The 27,964-nt window shown below is 44.2% G+C and overlaps 1 protein-coding gene across 2 annotated transcripts; it reads left to right on the forward strand.

Annotated features, from left to right (window-relative positions):
- The first annotated feature begins 64 nt into the window (after nt 1–64).
- Nucleotides 65–27,606, forward strand: OSTN (osteocrin). Of its 2 annotated transcripts, none has more exons than XM_075004232.1 (5): nt 65–131; nt 10,434–10,532; nt 14,498–14,751; nt 24,231–24,327; nt 25,184–27,606. In XM_075004232.1, the coding sequence occupies exons 2-4, from the start codon at nt 10,434–10,436 to the stop codon at nt 24,313–24,315; spliced, it is 438 nt and encodes a 145-aa protein (XP_074860333.1). In that variant the 5' UTR covers nt 65–131; the 3' UTR covers nt 24,316–24,327; nt 25,184–27,606. The 2 variants fall into 2 exon arrangements, with proteins under 2 accessions (XP_074860333.1, XP_074860334.1); XM_075004233.1 differs by having other exon boundaries at nt 14,534–14,751.
- The last annotated feature ends 358 nt before the right edge of the window (nt 27,607–27,964 follow it).

Genomic DNA, 27,964 nt, shown 5'->3' on the forward strand with positions numbered 1-27,964 from the left:
GGGATTGGAGTTTAGAGCCTACAGCAGAGACTATAAAAACTCTGCAAGGAAGCTGAGCTTTAGGGATAAGTTAGGGTGACAGAGCCTAGCAAGGTCTGTTAAAAGTTGGGATTGCTTGTGTGCAAGGCAAGGTAAGACAAGCGAGGGACTTCTGGTGAGAGTGTGAGATTTTTTTGTATGCCTATTGCATTGTTGACAGAAAATCTTTAAATATTTGCTTTAATTTCTAAGCATCTGAACACTGAATATTTTGAAATTAACCAGCATGCACAAAATGCACACATGAATACGCCTGAAGGGGAAAACTCAATTTTTCTTTGCATTTGCGGGTACAGCAGTCAGAGGTACATCTCCTGGTAATTTGGGTGCTGGAAATAAAGTTACAGTAGATACATACTTCTGTTAGCTGATCAGTGAGCATTGAAACACGATGTTTCAGACTAGGCACCCCCATGGAAGAAGTTGATTGCTGTTATGCTTGTGCAGAGCCTGGGAGATGTACAATGCTCTCTAGATGCTACATAATGGTAGTGTTTTCTCGTTTTTGCTGGATTTTCCCTTTTATTGTCTTTCTTAGGTTTAATCAAATATTATTTTATGGCTTTAAAAGAATTAAAGAGCAAATCCAGTTAAATGTTTGAATTGATTGTTTCCTTTAATAAGTAACATATTTTAGTGACCTGTTTACCTGTAATGGGCTGTAAGGCATGAGAATTCGCTATTCTTTTCTTTTTGTGAAGTGCATAAGTCAACAGAAGGACCTTAAGGATAATGAGACATCCTAGTATCAGTGATGGGCCAAATTTGATAATGCTACTTCAGAAATGGTGTAAGTCAGGTTTGCCCTAGTGTAACTGAACATGTACTCAGCTCAGTGATTGCAATTTTGCTTTCTTCATAGTGGGCTCCTACTCTCTTTCAGCCTCCATGAGTGGAGTCTCTTAAGCTATGTCTAGACTGAACACTAACCTTGAAATAAGCTACACAATTTGTGCTATGCAAATTACGTAGCTTATTTTGAATAGATTTCGAAATAGGCTAGTTGGGCATATGGCTCTGTCTAAACGGTGCCATAAGCCGAAATAAAGCCCTATTTCGAGGCATCCTTGTACTCCTCATGCGACGAGGTTTACAGGGATTCTGGAATAGCGCACCCATTGTCTCAAAAACTGTTTTGAGACAACAGGCATGTTATATAGATGCAGGCAGCTATTTCAGGATACCACTGCATCCTGAAATAGCGCCCGCTATCTAGAGGTAGCCTTAGGGTATGTCTACACAGCAGCCTTATACAGATATAAGCTATTCTGGAAAAGCATATTTCGAACTAATGCCGCTACACACAAAATGTATTTCGAACTAGCACTTAGCTATTTCAAAATACAGAAGCTACACACAACAGAACCTACTTCAAAATAGAGCCATTAGATGCATGATGACTTATTTCAAAACAGGCTCTATTCCCTGTCTTAACAGCATTTCTTTTGAATTAGGTGCTGTTCCCCATAGAATGAGGTTTATCCATTTCAGAATAAATCAACTGCTATTTCAACTGCTAGACTCTAGGATAGTTATTTCCAAATAGTGGATGCTCTTTCAAAATAACCTTGCTGTGCAGACCTATCCTTAATGTGTAGATGTGAAGAATTTTGCACATCAGCAGCTGCTGAGGGAAAAACAGGGCTTTTTGTTGGGGAACCAACATATGCTTTGGTCTCTAGGGTTCAAATCTCAGCAGTTCCTAAACCACAGGAGCAGGCACTGCAGTCTGTGCTGCCAGTTTTTTTCTTATTTGGCTGTTCATTTCAGAAGCAGCATCCTGTCTGATGGGTAGAACATGGGGTTGAAACTCAGGGGCTTATTCATGATGCTGGCACTGATTTAGTATGAGCTTGGGGTGTCACTAAACTTCCCTAGACCTCGCTTTCCTAGCTATATGTTGGTGATATTCCTGCTGGAGTTTCTTTGTAGAGCACTTTCAAACCTATGGATAAAAAATCACTGTCAATTAAAGTATTAAGATTCTATAAATGAAAAATAAGACTGTCTGGAGCAAGTATTCCATGGGGCTTATCAATACTCATGGTAAAATCTTGCTCCTGCTGACTTCAGGTAGATCAGGATTTGTACAACTCAACCTGCCTCTAACTATTAAGTGTGTTGCTGATTTGTAGGACTATTATTTTAATTGGCCAGTTCAAAACATTGTCGTTTACAACATGCCTCAGCTGTCTACAGATTGCTTGTGGAATGATCGTAACTCACTTTATATTCTTTGGGCTTAGCCCAAAAAGTAGATCACCTACAATTTCAGCCTACAATGTCATTGTCACCTGGCTAACAGTTTTTATTTCACCAATAATCAGTTTTGATCTTTGTTCAAAAGGATTACATGTGTCTACCATCCATTACTTCACATCTAATATCTGAGCCATTCATCTCACCCTTTCTCTTTTTCAGAGCTGATCTTGAGAGTTTTATCTGTATCATTGTGGAAGTATATTTTAATTGGTCTTAAAGGACACTGTTCTCTATATATAGAATTTCACCTTATATCCCTGCACTGTTAAGAGAAGAGAAACTTTGTCTGCAAGACCAAAAGGTAGTATATATCCCTGTACATTTAATCTCAGTGTATATTTCCACTTCTCCTTGGTTTAAATGTTTGTTTTCTTTATTTTAAATGCTGAAGTTGTGCTAGCCTGAGACACTAATCTAAAGAGCAAAGAAAACTTTTTTTCAAAAAAAGTCTAGAAAAAGTAAATGCAAATGTGATTAGAAGCATTTAGAAAAGTTGGCTTGCTTATTTGGTCAACATATAAATGATTTAGGAGCTGAACATTTGCTGGCAATAGATAATAGTCCAATAAAGTTCTGTTTTCCATAGTATATTCCAAGAATGCTGTAGTTCTGTTAGTTAGCTTGCTTAGGAAAGGTGGGAATAGGTGCTTCAATGGCAATTTTAGTGTATGTTGAAAAAACACTTATTTAGCACTTTTTCCTCAGGCTTCTAGGTGGGTTTTGTCAGAGTCATTTGTGGCTGATACATTTTGGTGTCCAAGCACAATTGCCTTCCAATGATTTTTTTTTATCTGCTGTTATTAAATATGTGTTTGTCCTGGGTGATAGTCAGGTACAGATTGTTCTCAGCTTTGCAAGCTGTCCACGTTGTGTAACTCCTGCTAATTCCCAGGAAAGTGTTCCTAGAATATCCTGAACAGATTATTTGGGTTGTACAGAATATTCAGATGAACAAACCGTGACCGTGCCTGATTATCCTCCCACTACTGCTGTTGCATCTGTGTAACTGCATGGACCACAGCTGAGTTACTCCTGATTTATGCTGGTGCTAGTTCAGATGTTCACACATGGGGGGGTTAGTATCCTCTCACAGACCAGGGTGTTTTTTGTATACAACCTGTAGGCCTGATGTGAATTTGGAGTCTAACCGTGCAGCTCTCATTCACATGAGTAGTCCCACTGAAATAAAACAAGCTGCTCTCCTGTGTACAACTGAAGGATCGGGCCCTTTACAAAGGTGAATCCCTGAAAGAAGACACATAAGGAGAATGCCCATTATGATTATATATAGAACCAGGACTTGTAGTCAGAGGGCTAAATAAGGCTGCATAATCCAGGCTGTTATTTTTGGTGCATTAGCTTTAATGCAGCTATTGCATCTGTCCACCTGGGCTGGGAAGCTCGGGTCAGCTGCAGTGTGGAGATATCCTAGGCTAGTTTTGCAGTCCTCATGCTAATAGACTTCCCGTTAAAGTCAGTGAGAGTTTTGGCTTAGTAAAGGCAGCCAGGTCAGCCATTGATACCACATTGCCATCTTTCAAGTGTTTAAATGCAAGACAGCTTTGAAACACTGCTTAGCATAGACCAAAATTGAAGGAAAATAATTGTCAAGATGGCCAGCTAACACAAGTAATAAAATTAAAGGCTCTTGCACTTCATGGGGAGGGTGAAGGTACGGTATCCATTTTCAGAAGTAATTGAGGATTTTGGGTGCTCATCTTGAGAAACCTTAGAGGGGCTTGATTTGCAGAAGTGGCAGAACACTTGCCCTCTGAAAATTAGGCCTCTTTAAGGTGCCTCAGATAACCCCCGCCCTTTGGCCCACCATCACTCATCACTTTTGAATTCTAAGCCAAAATTCAGCCATTTTAACTCTAAGAATTCGAAAATCCTAGGCTTTGAAAGGGGCTGAAGCCTGCCAAGAGCTGTTTGGATACATTCTTCAGGAACTGACCAGTCGTTGAAGTGACCAGCTTAATGGTAGAAAGCCATTTGAAATAGAGAAAAACAAATTCTGACTGTATCACATACATGTAATAAAAGAATTCATGTGGATTTCCAAAACCTAAAGATCAAAACTGACTTCAGCAAATGCACAGTTAACAACAGAAAGTATCTGACGTTAATGGTTTACAATTTATGGAATGCATTTTCCAGTAAGTCAGTGTCTTTTGATAATGGACTGCTTTCTACAGAGTGTGTCATAGCACCTCTGTGGGAGGAAAACAAAGGAGATGTGCTAAATTATTTCTGTCTGCTGGATTTGGCAATTGTATTTTTACCCATCCTCTTACATTTTTGTGAAATTTCTAGTAAATCCACTTGCATTTCAGCAAGGCACCCTGAGACTTTCTGAAATCACTGAAATGTCTGAAATGGGAGCACTTTGGTTTTATGGTTGTGAATACACTAAGGGGCACAAGTCTATTTCTACTGATGTCTGGGTGAGTTTGCCCATTGACTTCAATCTAAGCAGGATTTTTCTCAGAGCCTCCAGGACATCTGTTAGTAGCTCAAATTAAGCTTTTCACACAAGATATTCTGCCATCTACAGCTTAACCTTAATGGGCTAGAGAGACCCTCAAGAGAGAGACTCATGGTGATGCATTTAACTAGCTCAGGGAGAAACAGATGACATTTACTGGCACCTGAGTAATTGCAGTATTGTGCAAGGAGCTGGTTGCGGAACGTGCACACCACTGCCCTCTCCTGGATGGACTTGCAATTGCTGAGAATGATGTCAGAGGCCCTGCATGATGGAGATTCTCCTTTATCTCAGGTGGGAAGGGTCTGTGCTTCCGGAGCAGGAGGATCTGAGTTTTCATGCTGTTGCCATAAAGGCTACGTCTACACGTGAAGCCTACATCGAAATAGCTTATTTCGATGTAGCAACATTGAAATAGGCTATTTCGATGAGTAACGTCTACACGTCCTCCAGGGCTGGCAACGTCGATGTTCAACTTCGACGTTGCGCGGCACCACATCGAAATAGGCGCTGCGAGGGAACGTCTACACGCCAAAGTAGCACACATCGAAATAAGGGTGCCAGGCACAGCTGCAGACAGGGTCACAGGGCGGACTCAACAGCAAGCCGCTCCCTTAAAGGGCCCCTCCCAGACACACTTGCACTAAACAACACAAAATACACAGAGCTGACAACTGGTTGCCGACCCTGTGCATGCAGCATGGATCCCCAGCTGCCGCAGCAGCAGCCAGAAGCCCTGGGCTAAGGGCTGCTGCCCACGGTGACCACAGAGTCCCGCAGGGGCTCGAGAGAGAGCGTCTCTCAACCCCTCAGCTGATGGTCGCCATGGTGGACCCCGCTATTTCGAAGTTGCGGGACGCGGATCGTCTACACGGTCCCTACTTCGACGTTGAACGTCGAAGTAGGGTGCTATTCCGATCCCCTCATGAGGTTAGCGACTTCGACGTCTCGCCGCCTAACATCGAAGTTAACTTCGAAATAGCGCCCGACGCGTGTAGCCGCGACGGGCGCTATTTCGAAGTTAGTGCCGCTACTTCGAAGTAGCGTGCACGTGTAGACACAGCTAAAGTGTGTAATATCTATGGTATAAAGCACAGTCACAGTCTGTGGCCCTGGTCATATCTCTTAACACTGGGCAGGTGCCTGCCAGCTCCTGTTCATTGCAAGAACAAGGTCTGAAGCTCGTGATGTATTACAATGTTGCTATTAAAATTGCACAAGGGAGTCATCAGTGTACAATGGCAGGACAGTGAAAGTTTGCTGTTCAGTGTAGGATGTCTTCTGTTCTTATGTTGCTAACTGTCAAGCAGGAAAAATAAAGCACTTGTGATTTATACTTGGAATAATCTGCACAATGGTGTGAAATACGATAGTCTGAATTCGAAAGAACAATGATGGCTGTTCACATTTTTGACAGGCAATGGTTTGGAGCTCTGTGATGAATTACACTGTCTGGTTTTTGCTCAACCAACTTGGCTTGGGTGTGACAATTTGCTTTTGTTACAAAGAAAATGAAAAAGAAACGTGTGAGTCTCATGTTAGGGAACTACCGTATTGTGTATGGTCAAGAGCTCTACCTTGTTTTGGTTTTCTGCAGGAAAGGCATTTTGTAGGGGATGTGCAGATTTCTGACAAAGATTGCTGCTGTTTATTCTGTCTTGAAATAGTAGAAAAATGTTCTTTTTTTATTTGTTTTAATTGGACTGCCAACAAGGATGCGGAATTACACCAGGAATTTAAGCTTTGCTGTGCTTTGAGCTAAAATATGGGTGAACCCCATAAATATATCTAGATTTCAGACATGATTTTCTCTGTTCAAAGTTGAGCAGTATTTTATTTTCGATAACACAACTGCCGAAGCATGCACTCACACAGAGTAGAACCTTCCCTCCTCATGTGGACCCAGTGAATTCAGTACAAGTATTTGTCAAGTAAGTGCTACTCAGCGTAAGTAAAGATATTGGAATCTAGCCCACAAGGAGACCAAATCCTGCAAGGAGCTGTAGTGAAGTTATATCTTTACTAAGCGCAGTTCAGCTCTACCCTCACATTTCTCTTGTGGAGAGAGGCTCAGAGACCACTGCCATTCAACACCTGCCCAACATTAACCTGGAGTCATGATTCAGGTAGAAGGAGAACAGGCATCTAAGGACGCCAAGTGACAGAGGACCTGAGGAGAATCATTGTGCATAGTTTTCTGACAACATCCACTCAATGTGCAGCAGCTGTCAAAAAAGCAAATAGAATGTTAGGAATCTTTAGAAAGGGGATAAAGTATAAAACAGAGGATAACTTATTGCCTCTGTATAAATCCATGATACACCCGCATCTTGAATACCGTGTGCAGATGTGCTCACCTCACCTCAAAAAAGATATCTTGCGATGGAAAAAGTTCAAGAAAGGGCAACAAAATTTACTAAGGTCTGGAATGGCTGCCATGTGAGGAGAGACTAAAAAGACAGAGACTTTTCAGCTTGGAAAAGAGGTGACTGAGGGGAGGAATACAATAGAGGTTCATAAAATCATGACGTGTGGAGAAGGGTGTCCCTCGCCTCTGTCTGGCAGAAGCTGGGAATGGAGCCGTTGATTTACCTGTACCGTTAATTCCTCTGGGATACCTGGTATTGGCCACTGTTGGAAGACAGGATACTGGGATAGGAGGACTTTTGGTCTGCCCCAGTGGTGTTCTTATGTTCATGCAATGTATGAATATGTGTAATAGATGAACAAAGGCAGAAAGAGAAGGAGCCAGCGTAAATAGCTCGTCTTTTGGAATAGGGTTAAGAGCAATGAGCCAAATTTATGTCTGACATATGCAAATGTAACTCCCCTGGCTCTGGCGAGTTCAGCTGACTCCCTCCTGAATGGCTTGGACTTTGCACGCAGTGGCAAAAATGATTTAGCACAAAATTGCTCACAGATGGGCAAGCACTGCCTCCACCTCCCACCTTAGCAGCAGAGAGGCCCAAAATTCAGGGGAACCAATGTGCTTGTCTGGTGCAGGGAGAGGGACAGCTTGTAGCTGAGCTGCACACACATTGTCCCAACGCAGACGGGTCCGGAAGGAAGGGCCGAGGAGCTGTAGGGTTACATAGTCTCTAGGCTGCCATTAGGGCCTGGGGTATCCCCTCTTACACTCCACAGCTGATCAGGGAGGGTTGCAGCATGGAGCAGCCTGGCCCAGGCTCCACCACAAGGCTCGACATGGGGTTGTCGATGGAGTGGGGTTGGATCTGAAGCTAACATTTGCTCCCAATTAAGTCAGTGGGAGACGTACTTTTCTTATGTACTTCCATGGGAGCAGAAGCAGGACCTTTGTCACTACAAACTCCTCCTTCCAATGTCAAGTTCCAGCCGGTTCATCAAACGTCTTTTGTGTTGCAGGTGCTGTAGTGTTTATTTTTATTAGCGCACTGACTGATATTTTAGCTCTTTGGGATGAATGAACACCAGCGCAGACATTAAACCATATGAAACAGGCGTATTTAACCTCACCGTTTGTTTTTACTTCTCCATATCCAAATAATCAGGATGTGGTTATCTGTAAGGTGATAGACAGCGACTTCTTATTTCAATGTCCAGCCAGGTACAAAAATACACGTTATACAGCTCTGCAACAGAAAAAACCAACAACAACAACAACAACCAATCCCTGGGCAGGGTGACCATATCTCCCCCAGCCAAATATGGGACCCAGGGGAACGACACCATCCCAGCCAAAACAGGACAGATGGTCCCCTACCTGGGAGTCAAGTGATGATTGCCCTGTGCTGGGGGTGACTTGGGCCAGCAAAGCTCCTGGCTCCCCACAGCCAGGAGAAGTCGGTTGGCAGCCACACCATCACGCGGGTCTGGCTCTGGCTCCCCCCAGCCAGGGGAAGTCAGGCGGCTAGTAAAAAAGTGGAATACGGGGCAATTAGCCCCTTTGGCAAAATAAATCAGGATGCTGAGATCGCACCTAAAATATGGGGCTGTCCCGCCAAAAACAGGATGGATGGTCACTCTGTCCCTGGACCAAATCCTCAGCTGCTGTAATTGGTATCACTCTGTTAGCTTATGGATCCCTGCTCATAATGAGTGGTCATATCCATCTTAGCTTATTCATTCCTTTGCCCCTCTCCTATAACTCACTGGAGTTATTCTGATTTATGTCAGCCATTTCCAAAGCCTTACTGGCAAAGTAAAATGGTCTGAAATAGGTGAATCAGATAACAAGAGCACACGTAAAAATCATTAAAACTAGCCCCACCTTTGTACCTTCCTCCACAGCCCTGGTACTTGCAAATGTCACTGCTGGAGTAATAGGAGAGCTGACTTGTTGCTCTGATCCCTTCAGAAAATGTCTGTGTGAGAAGCAGAGAAATGGATACCCCTGGTGTATTGACTTTTAAAACAGGATTCCATGCGATTTGCTTCTTCTCTCCTGGAGCGTGGGGAAAAAAGAGCAAAGTCGAACGTTTCTGCTGGGCAGAGTCTGCCCAATCTCCTGAGAGATCTCCAAAAGCGAGGGTAAAACAACGCTCATGCATCAAAAGAATATATTTACACAGCCCTTCTATTTCTGCCTGCTCCAGGAGGGCCCTCCGGCCAAGTTGAATTATGCTGTCTGATGCTGGACATGGAAACAGATTAACAAAAAGATTAGCAGATTTCTTCTGGTGCTGGAGGCCCCAACCCAGCTCCCATTAAAATCAAAGACAAGATTCCCGCCCAGGTTGACGTGCGGTCAGTCGGCTCCTGAGCATCCAGGAAGGCAGCATGGTCTGCTGCATGTGGCACTCACCGAGGAGTAGGGCCCTACTAAATTTACGACACAGTTTGGTTGATTTCACAATTATAGGATTTTAAAAATTGTAAATTTCATCATTTCAGATCCTGACCCAAAAAGAAGTTGCGGGGAGAGTCCCAAGATTACTGCAAGAGGCACTGCAGTACTGCTACCTTTACTTCTGTGCTGCTGATCACAGCAGGGCTACCTTCAGACCTGGGCAGCTGCAAAGCAGAGGCTGCTGGCCGGAGCCCAGCTCTGAAGGCACAGCTGCTGCCAGAAGCAGTGGAGAAGGAAGGGTGGCATGACACGGTATTGCCACCCTTATTTCTGTGTTGCTGTTAGCAGGGCACCACCTTCAGAGCTGGCTGCCCAGCCAATATCCACCACTGTCAAGCCACCTAGCTCTGAAGGCAGTGCAGAAGCAAGGGTGTCAATATAGCAACCTCCCAGTAATTACCTTGGGAGCCCCCCCACTCTCCCTTTTGGGTCAAGGCCCCCCAGTTTAAGAAGTGCTGGTCTCACCCAGAGAAATCTGTATAATATAGGGTAAAAAGCATACTAAAGTCCACTTTTCACAGAGAGGGAGACCAGATTTCATGGTCCATTCCTCATTGTTCATGGCTGTGAATTTGGCAGGGTTGCACTTATGAGTCAGGGGCTCTTTCTGGCTTTCTCTGAACCTACTGAGTGACCCTGGACAGGTCATTTCCGCTCCATGTGTCTGGTCTCTTTGAGCTAGAAGCTCTTTGGGCAGGGGCTGGCTCTCCTTGTCCTTCCATCACCATGGGTAAGAGCTCTGCGCTCACCTTACCACTCGCCCTTCCTCCTCTGGGCATGTTGATGTGGAGTGATTCAATAGGTTGTTCTGCTTTGCAGATGCTGCAGGTTCAGTTTGGGGTGGTGCATGCGGTCCTGGCTGTCACCCTGCTGCAGTGGCGCACCTGCAGAGCTGGCCTAGCTGAGGCAGCTCCACAGGTAAGTGGATATTCCTGAGACGGCCACATGCACTTTCCCTGTAGAGAGCTCTCAAAGCCAGGGCGAGATGGAGAGGCTGGTATCTCCTTAGGATGGGGAGAAGATGGCTGCAGGCTCCACAACAGGAGTTTAGACCCTAAGAGTTCGGCTGTGATTGTGCCATGTGCTCAGGGTGAGGGATGGACCAGCTCTGTGCTGTCCCAGGACCAAAGTTTGAGTGTGAACCACAGTCACTGCGTTTCCCTGGCCACTCACTCGCTATGGGGTGGGAGAGTGGGTCACTTCACCCCACCTTGTGGCACAGCCCCCTCTCTCCTTTGTGCTCCAGACATTCTGGTCAGGGACTGGAGCAGAAGGAAGTCAGGCTGACACCTTCTCTGCCCCGCCTGTGACATTTATTCATGGGGGGAGTGTTGGACCATCACCTTCCTGAGCAGGGGAACCAGGGTGCATCCTTACGCCCCCATGCAGCTGAGTTAAGGTCATAACAGCCTAGACCCAACCGCCCTCCCATTCAGATCTGAGGAAAGATTCCCACCCGGATCAAGGAGAATTTGCTCAGCTGCTCAATGTCAAGGCAGGCAGCATGGGCCGACTGCTCGGAGATGCTGCTGTGAGTCCAAAGATCTGTGCTGGACGCCAGAACCCCTCGATGTTGCACAAACATGAAACAAAGCAAGTGACCCAGGCCCAGGGGTGTTGTCGCTGTGGACCCTGTGCCTGACAACACGCTAAAAACATGCTAAAATATAGGAACCCTGACTACAAAAGCTGCTGACATTGACAGAGGGATGCCTTTATTACTAGAATGATAACAGTGCCCCAGTTAAGGCTAATGCCCCATGGAACTAGGCCCAGTGATGGCACGTTGTGTGAGACAGGATTGGCAGCTGCCGTTCCTAGCCTGCCCCTTCCAAATGATATTCTGCACTCTTAACATTTGGGAGATGTCACCCAACGCACACCTGAGTGAATGAGAGAACACCCGCTTGGCCAGCAACCCGGCAGACCCTTTCCACAACACGTGAGAATCTCGGAAGAGAAAATCAGAGGACATATGTACAATGAGGGGCCCTAACAAAAAGAGGTTGAGCGTGGTGTGGGGTTCCACCTGTAATATAGCCAAAATTCTTTTTAAAGATGACCTGCTCCATCCGTATGGATTGTTGTTTCACCCAGCAGTGAACTTGAGCCAGTTGTGGTAGGGAACACATTAGTTATTTGTCAGCATTGAAAATGTGAGGAAATAGTTTGGAGAGGGACAAAATGAAAAATCAATATCTGACTGAACTAGCAGGGTAAATGTAGGTAAACAGAATGTGTTTGCTCTGTCTCTCTGGCCTCTATTCCAGTAGTAGCTCGAGGTGCAGCTAATGAAAGTGGAGGATATTTGAGGAAGATGATGATTTGTTTGTCGAGAGATAGTTGAAATTCATCAGATAAAAACTGATGCTCCCAGCTACATGGAGACAGAGTAGAGTAAACAAGCAAGTACTTTCCTCAAAGGATGGATTGCCTGACATCTTTCCAGGAGCCTAAGAACTATACCACACTGGTCTTCGGCAAGCCAAAGAGCCACATATTACATGGCTTATTTAGGTGTATTTCAACTGGGCTCAAGAGGAACCATTGGATGGAGACCTCTAGGCCTCCCATGCTTCCCCTGCTGATTAAAGCTGTACAAGTTTGTAGGCCACATTGTAAAACACAAGTGGGGCATATCTGACTTGTAAACAAAGCTTTGGCCTCTCTTCAGAAGGGAAATTAAAATCCACTAGGGCTGGTAGCGAAATGTTTTTATTTTCCACTGAAAATACCAACTTTTTGGTTCAAAAATAAAAAACTGGAGAAAACGTGGTCAAAACCAACAGATGTTGATTCACACATGGCACCCCAGTGCCTCTGGGAAATTGTAGTTTGTGTGCCTCTGGCTCGTAGCCTCCTCTGTAGGCTGGACTCTCTGGACGGACCACATTTCCTGTGATGCAGTGTGATCTGCCCTCTTGTATCATTGCAATGCATCAGGGGATGAGTAGTCCAGCCAGTAGACCAGCATGGATGAGAATAGACACTCAAGCAATTCCCACCAGGCTCTGGAGTATCCCTTTCTTTGACAAAGTCAGATTTCTCTGGAAGAAGCTTGCCCTTTGATATTAAAATTTGTTTAGTCAAAAAAAAATTGCTGGAAAAATTGCAAGCAGACTTAAAAGCCATTAGCAGTTTATAATTCTGAACACATCTCAGCTTCTCAGATTTTGCTTTAATATCTGGCAAGGTCTTCAGCTAAAATTAGTTACATAGTAAGGGTTTCTAATGGTCAAAGCTTTCAAGTTTCCTTGAAATTTTTTATTCTTCCTTAAAGTTTCATCAAATTAGTATTCAAATGTGCAGATGAGTTTCCTAAATACCTGAAATGAACTGCTCTTAAATCCTCTAACTACTAAATAAACACATTCTACTTGTGATCTATGTGTAGTGCATTCAGGTGTGGATGGACTTATATAACTTCCTTGATGGCTTACTAAGATTCTGGAAAGCCCACTTGTTACAGATCCCACACTTTACAAAGAGTACAATATAATGCAGCAAATCTGGACCATTCTTCCTATCCTTCAGAGTGATTTCCATTCTCTCATCCAATCCAGGGCCATCCTAATGAGACAGCTGTAAACTCCATCTCTTTAATTGGTTTCTGATGAGCTCCCTGCATGCACACAGCAGGGACACGAAAGGAAGGTGGTTCGGTAATGCATATGAATTTTTCAAATGTCGGACAGGAGTGTGGGTATTCTTAGAGTAACCCTGGCAGAGATTCTGCTATTATCTTCCCTTTATATCTGAATCTGAATCATTCCCATTTTATCTGATACGGGGCAAGGAATTAGCTCCCCTCATCCCCTATTAGGCAGGATGGGTGGGGTTACAAGCTGGGAATGTGTGATGGGGAGGAATCAGTTGATGATGGTGTGTTCTGTACAGTCCCTCAGGGGCACCTGGCATTGGCTGCCATCAGAAGATGGGATACTGGGCTAGATGAACCTTTGTTTCATTCTCTGTTTATATGTCTTCACTATTGACAGAGCCCAATCAGTATTTGTCAGCTACCTACTATGTCTAGAAAGGGTGTTAACCACAATGTCATACGAAAGGTTCAGACCAACAGTCCATTTAGCCCAGTATCCTGTCTTCCAGTGCTGGCCAATACCACATGGTTGAAAAGACATGAACAGAACAAGCACCCATCAAATGTCCTATGTGTAGCTCAAAACCAGACATACATTCTGCCTATCCATGTTCCCTGTAAGTTTCAAGTTGATATGCTGTTCTTCATATCCTGGTCTAACTTGCATAAAGTTGCCCTGCAATGTCACTCCAAATTGATAGCATTTCAGTGCTGCGTTAAATGATTTTGGCGAATTGTTTGCATAGCAATTTATCAAGCATATTAAGTAATTTGGGATGGAAATGATATATACATATTTATTACAGCTGGTCATAACAGAAATCAGTTTTCTGAACATTTCAAATTATTGAAGACATTTTCATTTAAAAGGCTTTGAAAACAAATATTTATTTTTCCCCAAATTTATAGACTTATTTAATTGATTTTTAAATGACAATCTTATTGAAAATGTTACTTAAAAATTAGTGATGGAAAGCTTTTGTTTACCAAAACTGCAGGTTTCAGTAAAAAAAAAAAGTATTTATAGCCATTTTGAATAACATTTTTTGAGAAAATTTTCAATTAAAAAGTCATGCAGCTTTGTTGTGCAACATGAAGAATTTCAACAATGTCCATAATCTTACATTAGAAAAATTCATTTTGGAAAAATGTCCAATTTTTAATAAAAACCTTCTGTGTCAGATGATTTGCTCCAGGTTTAGTATGTGTTGATTCTAATATGTTTATTGGGTATATTAACCACCACTCACTGTGCTGATTGCAATTCTTTTTTCTGAAACAGAAACACAAAGCAAATCCATCCTCTGTTCCTTTGCAGCCTTTAGACTCCTCCCTAGCATTGGGCATGGAAGCCCACTCCACATCCCACGAACAGAAGTCAGCCACTGACCTTGCAGCTAAGCTGATGCTTCTTGATGAACTAGTGTCTCTTGAAAATGATGTGATTGAGACCAAGAAGAAAAGAAGTTTCCCAGGGTTTGGGTCTCCCCTTGACAGGCTTTCTGCTAGCTCTGTAGATCTAAAAGGCAAGCAGAGGTAAGCTGAGTGAACGGATGACAGACTGAGAATGGTTGTTTGTATAAAAACTTTGATAGATAGCCCAAATGCAAGCTACTCATTTTCATTAGCTAGCTAGTTCTGTGGCTGGCTGTGGGTAATTCATTTGTCAGTATATTGAAGTCACTGCAGAGGTTACTCATCTTTCCAATGTTGCTGCAAGATTTATAGCTCTCTGCTATGGCCAGTAATGTGTTCTGTACTTGATTTATCCTTGTAGCCATCAACTGACAAGAGACATCCAGGTAAAGCAAACTTATTCCTCCAGAACACCCTTTTCCATTCATGCAAACTGCTATCCAATTTAAAATGCTATTTAGGCTGTAAAACTGCTCCAGGAGTATTTACTGTCTGGGGTTTAAAAGTGAAGGGAAGAAGGTTAAATGTTTCCAAGAGCAGAGGCTGGAGAGAGGGCATCTTGAACAGCACATTTTGAATGGCACTGTAGCACATATACAAGTCATGGACAGGCCATCATAGGAAGGGCAAGGCCTTCATGGTCCTGCTTTATTGGTTCAGCTGAGATTGGGGCCAAGCAAAGACCTATACAGTGTACCTAACCTAAGATGAAGCTGATATCTTGATGGTTCACTTAAGAGGAGATGGGGATTTGTGTCTGAGAGCACTGAGGAGATGAGAATTAAGAAGGCAGAAAATATGCATATGGCCTCTGGGCATGACTTGCAGGGTGTCTACTGTCTACCCGTCTTGGAAAGCACTGAAATCTCTTTCACCTCTCCTGCTGTTTGCTGCTGGGGACCATATTCTCTCACCATTCAGCCGCAGTCCAGAAAAGCACTTGTCATGTGCTTAAAGTTAGGCGCTCACCTCTGGGCTTTGCTGGAGTGGGGCCTTCATATGTATGGAATAACAAAGTTCATTGGGTCTGAAGCAAGCTTTCACCCAGAACTCACCACAAAGCCAGAACCAGAATTTGCGCTGAGTTCTGTACAAGTCTGCTTGGCTATGTTTAATTTGGAAGTTAAAAATATTCACCACTGCCAGCCACCACTTTCCAAAATTTGTTTTTTCAAAGACATTTTTGCGATGGCCCAGCTTTAATCCGTGGATTGCTCTTCCAGGATCTGGCCAGTAGGGGATGAAAGGTTAAAATGATTAAACTGGGGACAGGATTTTTTGCTTTTATACCTCACTATGAACTCAAAATGGGGAGGAAAAAAGATGATAAGTGTGAGGAAGGGTTAAGTGAAATTTGGCTATTTGGGGGCAGTAAAAATTAGCCCCTTTTTCAAAAGAAGTCTTTTCACAACACATTGAAATATATATTTTAGAAGTAAAAATATCCATAGAATCACAGAACACTAGAACTGGAAGGGACCTTGAAAGAGCGAGTCCAGTCCCCTACCCTCACAGCAGGACCAAAACACCCTCTATGTCGTCCCTGACAGGTGTTTATCTAACCTGCTCTTAAATATCTCCAGTGATGGAGATTCTACAACCTCCCTAGATAATTTATTCCAACGCTTTCCCACCCTGACAGTTAGGAAGTTTTGCCTAAAGTTAAACCTAAACCTTCCTTGCTGCAGTTTAATCCCATTGCTTCTTGTCCCATCCTCATAGGCCAAGGAGAACAATTTTCTCCTTCCCCATTATAACAACTTTTTGGTTATATCTACACTAGAGAGTTATGTAGACAAAAATGGGGTTTTGTAGACAGAACTCGCAGAGTGTCCACACACAAAATGCATTTTGTCAACAGAAACTGTCAACAAAAAAGATGTGTAGGTGCTCTGGGACCCGTTTTGTTGACAGAGCAGATCAAAAGATCGATCCGCTTATATGTGTAGATGCGACCTGTCAACAGAAGTTTTGTAGGAACATGTCTTCTGACAGTAACTTCTGTAGACAGATGCTTCTAGTGTAGACGTAGCTTTTAAATGCTTGAAAACCTCTATCATGTCCCGTCGGCCCTCTCTTTTCTAAACTAAACAAGCCCAGTGCTTTCAATCTTCCCCCATTGCTCATGTTTTCTAGATTATTAATTATTTTTGTTGCTTTTCTCTGGACCTTATCCATTATCTCCACATCTCTCCTGAAATGTGGCACCCAGAACTATACTCCAGCTGAAACCTAATCAGAGCTGGGTACAGCAGAAGAATTAATTCTTGTGTCTTGCTTACAACTACGCTCCTGTTAATGCACCCTGGAAAGATGTTTGCTTTTTTGCAACAGTGTCACACTACTGACTAATATTTAGCTTGTGGTCCACTATGATCCTTACATCTCTTTCTGCAGTACTCCTTCCTAGACAGTCACTTCCCATTTAGTACGTATGCAACTGATTGTTCCTAAGTGGAGCACTTTGCATTTGTCCTAACTGAATTTCATCCTGCTTACCTCAGACCATTTCTCCAGTTTGTCCTGATTGTTTTGAACTGCAATCCTGGCTTCCAAAGCACTTGCAACTCGTGGTGTCATCCAAAAACTCTGTGAGCATACTCTCTATGCCATTATCTATGGATTTGATCCAAATAACACAGGAAACAGAATATCTGAGGAAGGGGAGAAGGAAGTTTGAATGAAATGAGCCAAATTGTCTCATGACATTTCTCGGCTCAAAAAAACAGTTGCATGACGTTCTAGCTGAATTTAGCAGTGTGGAGTATCACAAATATGTCCAGCCCCAGTTTCACCTTCAGGAGTATCATTGCTTGGAGGTCCAGAAAAGCTCTTGGCTCTAGAAAGAACCAAGCATTGAAGCAATTTGAGGTTCCCTGACTGCTACATTCTAGACAGCTACTGTTCTCGCCTGCATCCTGGGATCGCCACGTCCCATCACCACACTAATGTACAGACCAAGAGGATTCTGTTTGATCGCACAGACCAAATCAGAAATGTTTCTTAGCCTCTATACTAGAACAGATGTAAACCAGTGCTGAGTGTGTGTCTCTGCCTTCTCTCAGGATGGGTCCATCTATGGATGTCAGCTCAAGGAGGTTTTGAGGTCCGAAGCAAAAATACACTGTAAGGGCTTGAAAAGATTTCAAGTACCGAGGAAAACTTTACCTCCTGTGTTAATGCTGTGAGGTTTGGTATATGCTCGCTCAGATGGAACTCCCAGGAGAGGTTGGGTGAGATCCTACGTCACTGAAGTCAATGGCAAGGCTCCCATGAACTTTGTCACAGATTTCCTTTATTGGTAACATGAAGAAATGTTGGACAGCATCATCAACAGCAAGAGCAGACGAGCTTTCAGCTGAGATTTGAGGAGTTAGAGACTCCACTAAACATCACAAAGGCAGGCTGCTTTAAACACCATTCTCTCCTGTGTCCCTGCCCGATTACAAGATGGACTTGGTCATAGAATCATAGAATCCTAGGGCTGAAAGAGACCTCAGGAGCTCATTGAGTCCAGCCCCCGGCCTAGAGCAGGATCAAAACCAGCTAAATCGTCCGAGCCAGGACCTTGTCAAGGCAGGACTTAAAAAACCTCTAGGGATCACCTCTGGGACATTGCAACCTGCACAGAAGGTCAGCAGATGGGCTGCAAGTTTTGTCATTGCTGCTGATGGCCACAAGAGGGGTCAGCTCAGCTGTAAAACCATCTTTGTCCCAGTGCTTCCTGCAGAAAACATGCATCAGGCTTAAATGAAAGAATCATGGGGCTCTGAGCACAACAGAAACTGGAGGCTTCCCAGCTGCCTTAAATTGTTACCGCTCCATATGTACCCTGCCCCAGGCACTTACAAAGAGAAAACTTATAGAACAGATTGGGTAAGATCCTCCCACCTCCTACCTTACATCAACCCCCAAAGCTCTCCACCAGCTCCTACTAATCTCGGGTGCCCCCCCACCCCCATTTCCCAGCAGCTTTGATATGCATCCAGCTGACTGAAGCCCCATGAGCTGCAGTTCCAGCATCCCCCATTCACCACCAGCATTCCCTTTATTTTTTCCATCCGTGGATGGAACAAATTTTGTTATGTGCACCCCCCAACCACTCAGCTTCCAGGAACACTGCTATCCTCCCTAGGGCATCCCTCAATAAATCCTCTCTGGCTTTCATTTTTAAATCCTTTGATTTTTATACATACAGAATGGGAAGCGACTGTCTAGCAAAGAGTATGGCAGAAAGGGATCTAAGGGTTATAGTGGACTACAAGTTAAATAAGAGTCAACAGTGTGATGCTGTTGCAAAAAAAGGAAACATGATTCTGGGCTGCATTAACAGGTGTGTTGTGAACAAGACACGAGAAATCATTCTCCCGCTCTACTCTGCGCTGGTTAGGCCTCAGTTGGAGTATTGTGTCCAGTTCTGGGAACCACATTTCAAGAAAGATGTAGGGAAATTGGAAAGGTTCCAGAAAACAGCGACAAGAATAATCAAAGCTTTAGAGAACATGACCTATGAAGAAAGGCTAAAAGAAGTGGGCTTGTTTAGTTTGGAAAAAAGAAGATTGAGAGGGGACGTGATAGCGGGTTTCAGGTATCTAAAAGAGTGTCATAAGGAGGAGGGAGAAAACTTGGCCTCTGAGGATAGAACAAGGAGCAATGATGCTTAAACTGCAGCAAGGGAGGCTTAGGTTGGACATGAGGAAAAAGTTCCTGCCAGGATGGTCAAACACTGAATAAATTGCCTAGGGAGGTTGTGGAATTTCCATCTCTGGAGATATTTAAGAACGGGTTAGATAAATGTCTTTCAGGGTAGTCTGGACAGTACTTGGTCCTGCCATGAGGGCAGGGGACTGCACTTGATGACCTCTCAAGGTCCCTTCCAGTCCAGGCATTCTATGATTCTATGATTTTTAAATCCTTGGCTCTCTTGGGCAGGCTGTGCAGCAACCTCTTCTCATAACCCATAATCCTTCCTGCACCAGAACTTTTCTGGGCTTGGCCACTCCATACAGCTTGTAGCAGGGAGAAAACGTTGTGGAAGAAAGTTGTGGACATCTGCAGAGTTTAGGGAAATAGCAGGTGGTCTTCCTGGGAGCTGCAAATGCCGGAGGCTTCTGGACTTTTCAACAGAGCAGAGCTTGGCTCTACACTTAGTCTCTGGTCTTGTCTTTCATCTAAAATGAATGAATTTGGCAGTGGAAAAGAGGTGCCTTTGGTGCTAAGCTAAGATTTACTTTTAATAATTGCTTCAGAGCACAGAGCAGAGCTTCAGGTGTTTGAGTTGAGGACAGAACAACAAGGAGAAGTGCAGAGTCCTGCACTTGGGATTTTAAGAATCCCAAGTCTTGTTACAGGCTGGGGAGTGACTGGCTAAGTAGCAGTGCAGCAGAAAAGGACCTGGGGATTACAGTGGATGAGAGGCTGGATATGAGTCAACAGTGTGGCCTTGTAGTCAAGAAGGCTAGCGGCATATTGGGGTGCATTAGGAGGAGCATTTCTAGCAGATCTAGGGCAGATTCTATTCCCCTCTATTTGGCAATGGTGAGGCCACATCTGGAGTACTTCATCCAGTTCTGAGCCCCCTAGTATAGAAAGGAGGTGGCTGTATTGGACAGGTTCCAGGGGAGGGCAACAAAATTATTAGGGGGCTGGAGCACCTGATGTACGAGGAGAGGCTGAGGGATTTGGGCTTATTTAGTCTGTAGAAGAGAAGACTGAGAGGCAATTTGAGAGCAACCTTCAACTTCCTGAAGAGGGCTCTAAAGAGGATGGAGAGAGGCTATTCTCAGTAGTGAGGGATGGCAGAACAAGGAGCAATGGTCTCAAGTTACAGTGTGGGAGATGTAATTTGAGTATTAGGAAAAAACATTTTACTGGTGCTGAAGCACTGGAATGTGTTACCTAGAGAGATGGTGGAATCTCCATCCCTAGAGGTTTTTAAGTCCTGGCGTGACGAAATCCTGGCTGGGATGATTTAATTAGGATTGCTCATGCCTTGGGCTGTGGAGCTGGACTCAATAACCTCCTGAGGTTTCTTCCAGCTCTGGGATTCTATGATTATATGAATGTATCAGAAGAGACTTCATGGGGCATGGCTGGAGCTCTGTGGGCTTGAAATGGAACATCGGATCTGGCCCTCTCTTCTTGGAAGGCCTCGGATTTTGGAAACATCTTCCATGAAACACTGTCAGCCTTGCTAGCAGGCCAAGGGCATGCTTCTGTGAACTCCCCATGGCTGCTGAAGATCGTTAGAGCAGAGGCCTGCAGCCTGCGGCTCCAGAGCCACATGCATCTCTTTAAGGACTTCGTTGTGGCTCCTGATGCTATAACTGAAAGGAAAAATACCTCCTGTTTATTTTTGATAAATGGTAAATAGTCTGAAGCCCAATAATGAACAACTCAGGTCTAAATAGCAAACGATATGTGATCTTGAAACATTGGATAACTCCCCCTTCAATATGTGCAGTGCATTGTGAGATATGATACTTGTATCTGTGTTCGATCGTGTTGCTAATAAAGTCTTGATTTTGAAAAGGAAAAGGAAGCCTGCAGCATTCCTAATGTGAAGGGCAATGTGCGTTTTAAGATAGAAAACTGAAATTGAACATGAAGTATAATTAGTATAATTAAAGTGGAGTTGGAATGGCTCCTAAAAAGAGGAAAACTGAAGACTAAAACAGAGAATTTCAAACAGAATGGGCCCAATCCTTCACGTTTATATCAAGTTCGTCTGGACTCCCTTTATATCTCATTTGCAATGAGAGTCTGGCCAACAAAAAAAAAAAATGCAATGAGGGTTTTTTCTCAAAAAACACACTGCTTTTGCTGAACAGTGTCCACCTGGAGATAGCAGGAAAGAGGCCATGGAGGAGCTGCTATGCAAACAGAGTGAAGTAAGAAGACATTCACTAAAGGGGTGAAATCACCAACCAGCATAACAGTGGCGAGTTTTGTGGCAACTCAATCAGTCGTGAAAGGAGGAAAGCTGCTCATGGATGGTGAACATATGAAAGTGTGCTGACAATCAGAGCAGCTGTACAGTGATTTCACAAACAAAAACGAAACTGTTCAGAATCTAGCATCCTCCAGAGAGAGGAGGTTGGGGAGTGAAACTCGGGAAGACAACAAGAAGTCTTGTGGCACCTTATAGACAAACAGATATTTTGGAGCATAAGCTTTTGTGGGCAAAGACCAGCTTCATCAGATGCAACAGGAAGACAGTGGTACAAACACACATGTAAAGTGTAAGGAAATACACTAGGCAAAAAGTTTGTGAACGTCCTGCTGTAAACATGGATCACATTACAAATCACTGTGTGTGGGCTGCTCTTAAAACAGGGGTTACAAAAAGCCCAGTTTGCCGTTACTTATTAAGAACTGTCTCGTACTCCCAGGCCCTGCAGCTCATGAATAACTCAGTATTATACCCAATTTGAAAAACAATGGCATTTTGCACTATTTTGGTTGCCAGCTTCCGCCCTAGAGCAACCCTCAGTGCACGCCATCAAGCACTTTCCCTCCCTCCCTGCTAACTGCGCTGGCAGGGGAGTCAGTGCAGCCAGCAGCCTGTCAGTGGGAGAGGAGGCCCCACAGGGTCAGCTGTTTGCTGGAGTTGTGAGAGAGGCAAGGGAAGTGAGAGAGCATTCAGAGGAGATAAGGAGAAGGCCTGGAGGAAGGTGTAGGGGTGCCAGCTGGGTCAGACAGATGCCATTGTTACAAATGGTACCTGTTCTGTCCTGTCCAGGAGAGCGGGTGACCTTAGGCAGGGCTGGGTGTAGACAGGGAACCTGCAGATGAGGAAACCAAATCTGTTTCGATGTATAAGTCTGTGAACAATATAAAAAGTGGGGGATCAGTTCGGCACTGTCATGCAGCCCTCTGCACCACGCAGGCTGGTGCAAAGGGGGCATGTGGGAAGCCTCCTTCCCTAGAGAATAACCCCAGGATATGGCTCTACTACAGCAGGCGCAGAGACAGCTCTGTGCACCTTTGCGGCAGCCCCTGGTGCAAGGTACACTGGGGTCAGAGGAGGGAAAAAGCACATCAGGAGCCGGAAGAGGAGAAAGCATCGTGGGAGTGAAGGGTGGAACTTCAGCTGTGCCGATGCAAAACCTGTTGGTTTTTTGGAGCCATGGGATGAGTCCATCCTTCTCAGCATTTTCCTGCCATTTGCAATGTTTGAGGGAAGGTTTCAGTTCTGCTGTGACACATTTACAAGGTCAGATTTGCTGCGGTGACTTAGACAGATGGGTCACTGTCCTCCGTGCTTTTGTCTCTGCCAGTGGACAATGCTGAGTGCTTCAGCGGAAGGTCTAGAACCCCACAAAATGCCTGACTGTGCACCACTGTACTTTGGAGGAGGGGAGGATGAAAAGTAAGGTTCCCGGACCTTTTAATTTATTATTTGGTGTTTGTCTTGCTTTGGTGTTGCAATGAGTTCCACAGGTGAATTAAACTTTGCATAAATACTATTCCCACAGTTTTAAAATATTTTCCCTCTTCTTTGAGTAGCAGACAAACAACTATCTAATGGGGGTAATAGACAAAATTCAGCCTTGCTGTAAACACCTGCAACTCTTTGGTCCCAGCAGGGGTTGCTTCTCTTGTACCAGATACAGCTTATGGAAAGCTGAACATCTTGGGTGTGTCTACACAGCAAAGTTATTTTGGAATAGTGGCTGCTATTCCAAAATAACTGTGAGCATCTACACAGCAAAATCACCATGTCAAAATAATTTTGAAATAGCAGATAGCTGAGTTCAAATTCTGTAAACCTCATTCTACAACGACTAGCACCTATTCTGAAATAGATATCTTGGAATAGGGGCTGTATAGACAGGGAACAGGGCTATTTTGAAATAGGGGGCCTCCAGCTCTGCCCAGGGTGTCCTGCTGGCAAATCAGTGCAGAGGCTCCATATCAAAATAGCTGAGCACTATTTCGATATACATTTTGTATGTAGATGCACCATTTTGAAACAAGCAATTCCAGAAAGTCTCTTCCAGAATATTTTATTCTGAAATAATGCTGCTGTGTAAACATGGCCTTTGTGACCGATAAGGAGAGGCTGAGATATTATTTAGTTTGCAAAAGAGAAGAGTGATGGATGATTTGATAACAGCCTTCAACTTCCTGAAGGGAGGCCCGAAAGAGGATGCAGAGAGGCTGTTCTCAGTAGGCAGAACAAGGAGCAATGGTCTGAAGTTACAGAGGGGAGATGTACGTTGGATATTAGGAAAACCTCTTTCCCCAGGAGGGCGGTGAAGCACTGGAATGTGTTACCTAGAGAGGTGGTGGAATCTCCATCCCTAGAGGTTTGTAAGTCCCGGGTTAACAAAGACCTGGCCAGGATCATTTAGATAGAGTTGATCCTGATGTGGGCAGGGGGCTGGACTAGATGACCTCCTGAGAGTCTCTTCCAGCTCTATGATTCCAGGAGTAATTGTCCATTGCCTCCAGAGCTGCCGTGACCCAACGCATGGCAAAGATTGGTGTACAATGAAGGAAGACACCACGTAACCACTTTCTGGCTACTCCCCTGCAGTATCTTTTACAAGTTTTTTTCCCCTCCATTATGTTTGTTTGTTGTTTGTTTTGGGCAGGAAGGTGGTGGAGTCCCCCAAGCGGCGATTTGGAGTTCCTCTAGACCGACTTGGAACAAACCGTCTTGCCAACACCCGGGGTTAGCAGATGGTGCAAGTAAGTCAGGTGCCCCAGATCAATGTTCAGGCAGTACATAGGTGCTGGGGTTGTAGTGCTGCTCTTGGTTACAGGCCTGCAAGCTGTTTTAATGTCTGTTGACATCAGATTTTTGAGAGGAGGACTTTGTGTCATCATAAACAATGGTCCCTCTAATTCTTCCATCCATGTGTGGAATAAATTTTGTTATGTGCACCGAGACATGTGCAGATGTGCACCACCTATAGAAACATGCCGCCATCTGAGGGTGCTCTGCTCATTAACTGGGCAGCATTTAGCTTTCTCCTGGTTGGCCGCCAAGCTCATAGGGAGCACTGATCGTCAGGGAGGACTTGAGAACAGGGCTTTTATAAAGGGGACCATGATCAATTGTCAGCCATGCCCACGGGAGACAGGACAAGAAGTAACTGGCTTTCTCAGTAGTAAGGGAGATGTGGGCTAGAAACTGGGAATACTGTCTGACTTTCAGGGTAGTTAAGCTCTGTAACAGGCTTCCAAAGGAGGTTGCAGAATCCCCTCAGTGGAAGTTTTAAGAAGAGGTTGGACAAACCACCATCTGGAGTGGTTTCAGTTTTGGTTCTGTCTTACAGAAAGGGGGCAGGACTAGATGACTTCTTTAAGTCACTTTCAGCCTAATATTTTTCTATGATTCCACATAACTTTGCTTTATTTCAGTGTTGCTAGCTCTGATGCTAAGAAGTTAGGAATTTGTAATGCCACAAAAGAAAAAAAACAGTCCAGTACAGTAGAGTACACCTATTTTCACTTGTCTTTCACAGACCTTTTCAGAGTATCTTTGTCTGGGGCTTTGACTTCTCACTAGGGCACTGTAACTTTCTGTAGCTTTTTTCTGCAGGTGTAGCTGTGCTGGATGATTGATGCTGTATCAAGACGGTCATAGAAATACAGAAGACGCTTCACAGAGTGTCTTGTCATTGATTAATGATTCATCATTTAAGAAATTGACCTGCTGCAAAATCTATTTCACATTCCATTTTACAGAGAGTAACAGATTCCATCCATCAGATCAGAACAGTCTCACCATGACATTCCCAGAAAAGGGGAACAGAAAACTTGTATATAATTTCACTGCATGACCATTTTTTTAAATTCATAAAAGTTTGTTAGACTAGCAAGGACAATTAGAATTTTTGAAGAAAAATACAAACTTTTGGAGATGCCAACAATAATCTTGGGAAGGCAGAATTGCTTTGTAAATTTCATTCAAGAAGGTTGCTTGTTTGTTTCAGGTGGCTAAAAGAAAGATTTTTCCGTTTAAGGGAACAAACCCCAGCTTTTATTCAGTCCTTATTTAGGCAAAACTTTTACTGGTGTCAGCAGGAGTTTGCCTGAATAAAACCTGTATAAATACAGTAGGATTTAGACTGATACCTGTAGCAATCTTTCCCTTATCTCTTTTGTATCTGTGTTATGAAACTTTTTGTCTATTTGACAGACACTGAAACTGGGTGAGGCTGTTATTTCACTTACATCTCTGAGCTTCCTTTTCACTCCTTTTTGTACATAACATGGGGTGAACCGGAGGTGCCCCCATGCAGGAGATGAGACATCTCCGGAGCTGTACACATACAGCACCTTGCTTTAGCTTCCTCCAACTGGTCAGGGCAAGGAGGTCTTACCCCATCTTTTTTCTCCCATCCTGCAAAACATTGTTGAGAAGAGAAGTGACCCTGCAACCTGTGTTAGAGTTTGTATCCAGATCTGATCTTTCCAAAGCTGTAAAGCCAGCCCATTACAAAGACAGGGACGTCAACTGTATGGCTTAGATCAGGATCCAAACTCCAAGCACGATTTTGTACCAGTCTGCCATCAGGAATAATCAGACAGAGTCATCCGGGAAAAGAACTAGGTCAGGATAGGGCCATTGGAGGCTGGGCCATACTAGGCTCTTCCTTTTAGATGTGATTGAAGCAATGCAGCAAGCAGCCATGTGCCACAAACCCCAGCTTTGGGCAGGTGGACCATGACCTATGTAGGGCAGCAAATTCAGCATCCACCTTCCCATCTCATGTGCCACACAGAGGAGGGAGGATGGCCAACAGTAGAAACTTGGCTGAGTAGGGGGGAATCAGGCCATTTTTCCCATGAAGTAAGAAACCACGGTTTGCTGACCCTTCTCCCCCAGCACTGGAGCTGGCTGAAAACAAGGTATTTTCAGACATTGCAATGGAACGTTATTTTTGTGGGCTTTTCTAATTTAGAAAACGTCTCACTGTTACAAAGCTGGGGCCCCACAGGGTTTCATAACTGTCGCAAATGTGTGCTTCGTGGTCCTTTGACATTCACAGCAAGCATACCACGGCTGTTTGCTGTGCTTGCCTTTGCCTGCCTCGTGGGATGGCATGCACCAATTTCCTCTCTCAGATAGGAAAAGAGGGATTGCCTTTTCTTCAGTATATATAGACACTATCTTTCAACCACTAATGTTGTAGCCTACTCACAACTGACCCCATTCCCCAGCTGAAATCTGCAATGTTGCAGAAAGAAAGAAAGGCTGTGCCTTGAGAGATGACGAGTCACCTCATTTCTTTACTCCTGTTTTCTAGGGTCTGCAGAAGCTTGGGTTACATTCCCCTGATTGATTTTCCTGGGCAGTGGGATGGGGACTCACTCCCTGTTACACACCCTGGGAGGCGCAGGCTGGAGAGATCCAGAGATAATGCATGATGTTGGGACGCTAAAACAACGTTACAATAAAATGTATTGTGTAACCAGTGGCCAGCATTAGTCCTTTTCTCTGTTCTAACCGCAGATCCATTTTGCAGTCCACAGTCCTGCCCAGAGCACCCCACTTTGGAAAACACTAAAAACCGGGAAGGAGTGTTGTATGTTGGTACTAACATGGCCCTGGAGGTAGAACTGGCGGGCTAGGCCTGGATAGCTCACTTTCCCCAAGCACGTAATTTCTCTGTCTGAATTCCTCCACCACCACCTGCCTGGAGATGGTGGTTTTGAGGCTTAATTTGGTTTGCAAAACATTTTTGAAATCCATGGATGAAAAGTGCTATTTACATAGGAAGCATTATGAGGCTTTAGGAAAGGTCTGTGTTAAAACTGAAGAGAGAAGATTAAGACGGTGCACCACTGCCATTCTCACAGACAAATCCAGCTCACCAAGGTCCTTGTGCATAGCATGGGGTTGACAAGCGTGAGGTGATGATACGATAACATGTACCGTGTAACATCTTTACCTGTTTCCTTCTGTTCACAAAACCATTCAGATGCCTTTGTGAGAAGTCTGCCAATAAATCAACACAACTGAACACCATCTTCGGTGGAAATATGTTTGGAATTTCTTTTGTGTGGTCCCTGAGTTTCAGGCTTCTCAGGGCAGCAACTCAACTCACGTTATTGCCACTGACAAAATGGGGTTACGGTGGGGAAAAAAAAATGGCTAGCCAAGTCGTGGCTGACAGAGGGAAAGCTTTCTCAGTGTTTCTGAGGAAGGTAGAAGACAGACATTTAGGGACTATCTTGCCCACAGAGTATCAGAGAGGTAGCCATGTTATTCTGTGTTGTCAAAAACAAGAAGTCCTGTGGCACCTCAGAGATTTGTCAGATGCATCTGATGAAGTGGGTCTTTGCCCACGAAAGCTTATGCTCCAAAATATCTGTT

This window comes from Carettochelys insculpta, chromosome 10 (assembly GCF_033958435.1).
Source record: "Carettochelys insculpta isolate YL-2023 chromosome 10, ASM3395843v1, whole genome shotgun sequence".
Classification (NCBI taxonomy): Eukaryota; Metazoa; Chordata; order Testudines; family Carettochelyidae; genus Carettochelys; species Carettochelys insculpta.

Bases quoted from the DNA above. Each gene is read 5' to 3' on its own strand.
- OSTN (XM_075004232.1), top strand. From the start codon at position 10,434: ATGCTGCAGGTTCAGTTTGGGGTGGTGCATGCGGTCCTGGCTGTCACC. The intron at 10,533-14,497 runs GTAAGTGGATAT...TTTCTGAAACAG, and splicing joins TAGCTGAGGCAGCTCCACAG to AAACACAAAGCAAATCCATC. The intron at 14,752-24,230 runs GTAAGCTGAGTG...TGTTTTGGGCAG, and splicing joins GATCTAAAAGGCAAGCAGAG to GAAGGTGGTGGAGTCCCCCA.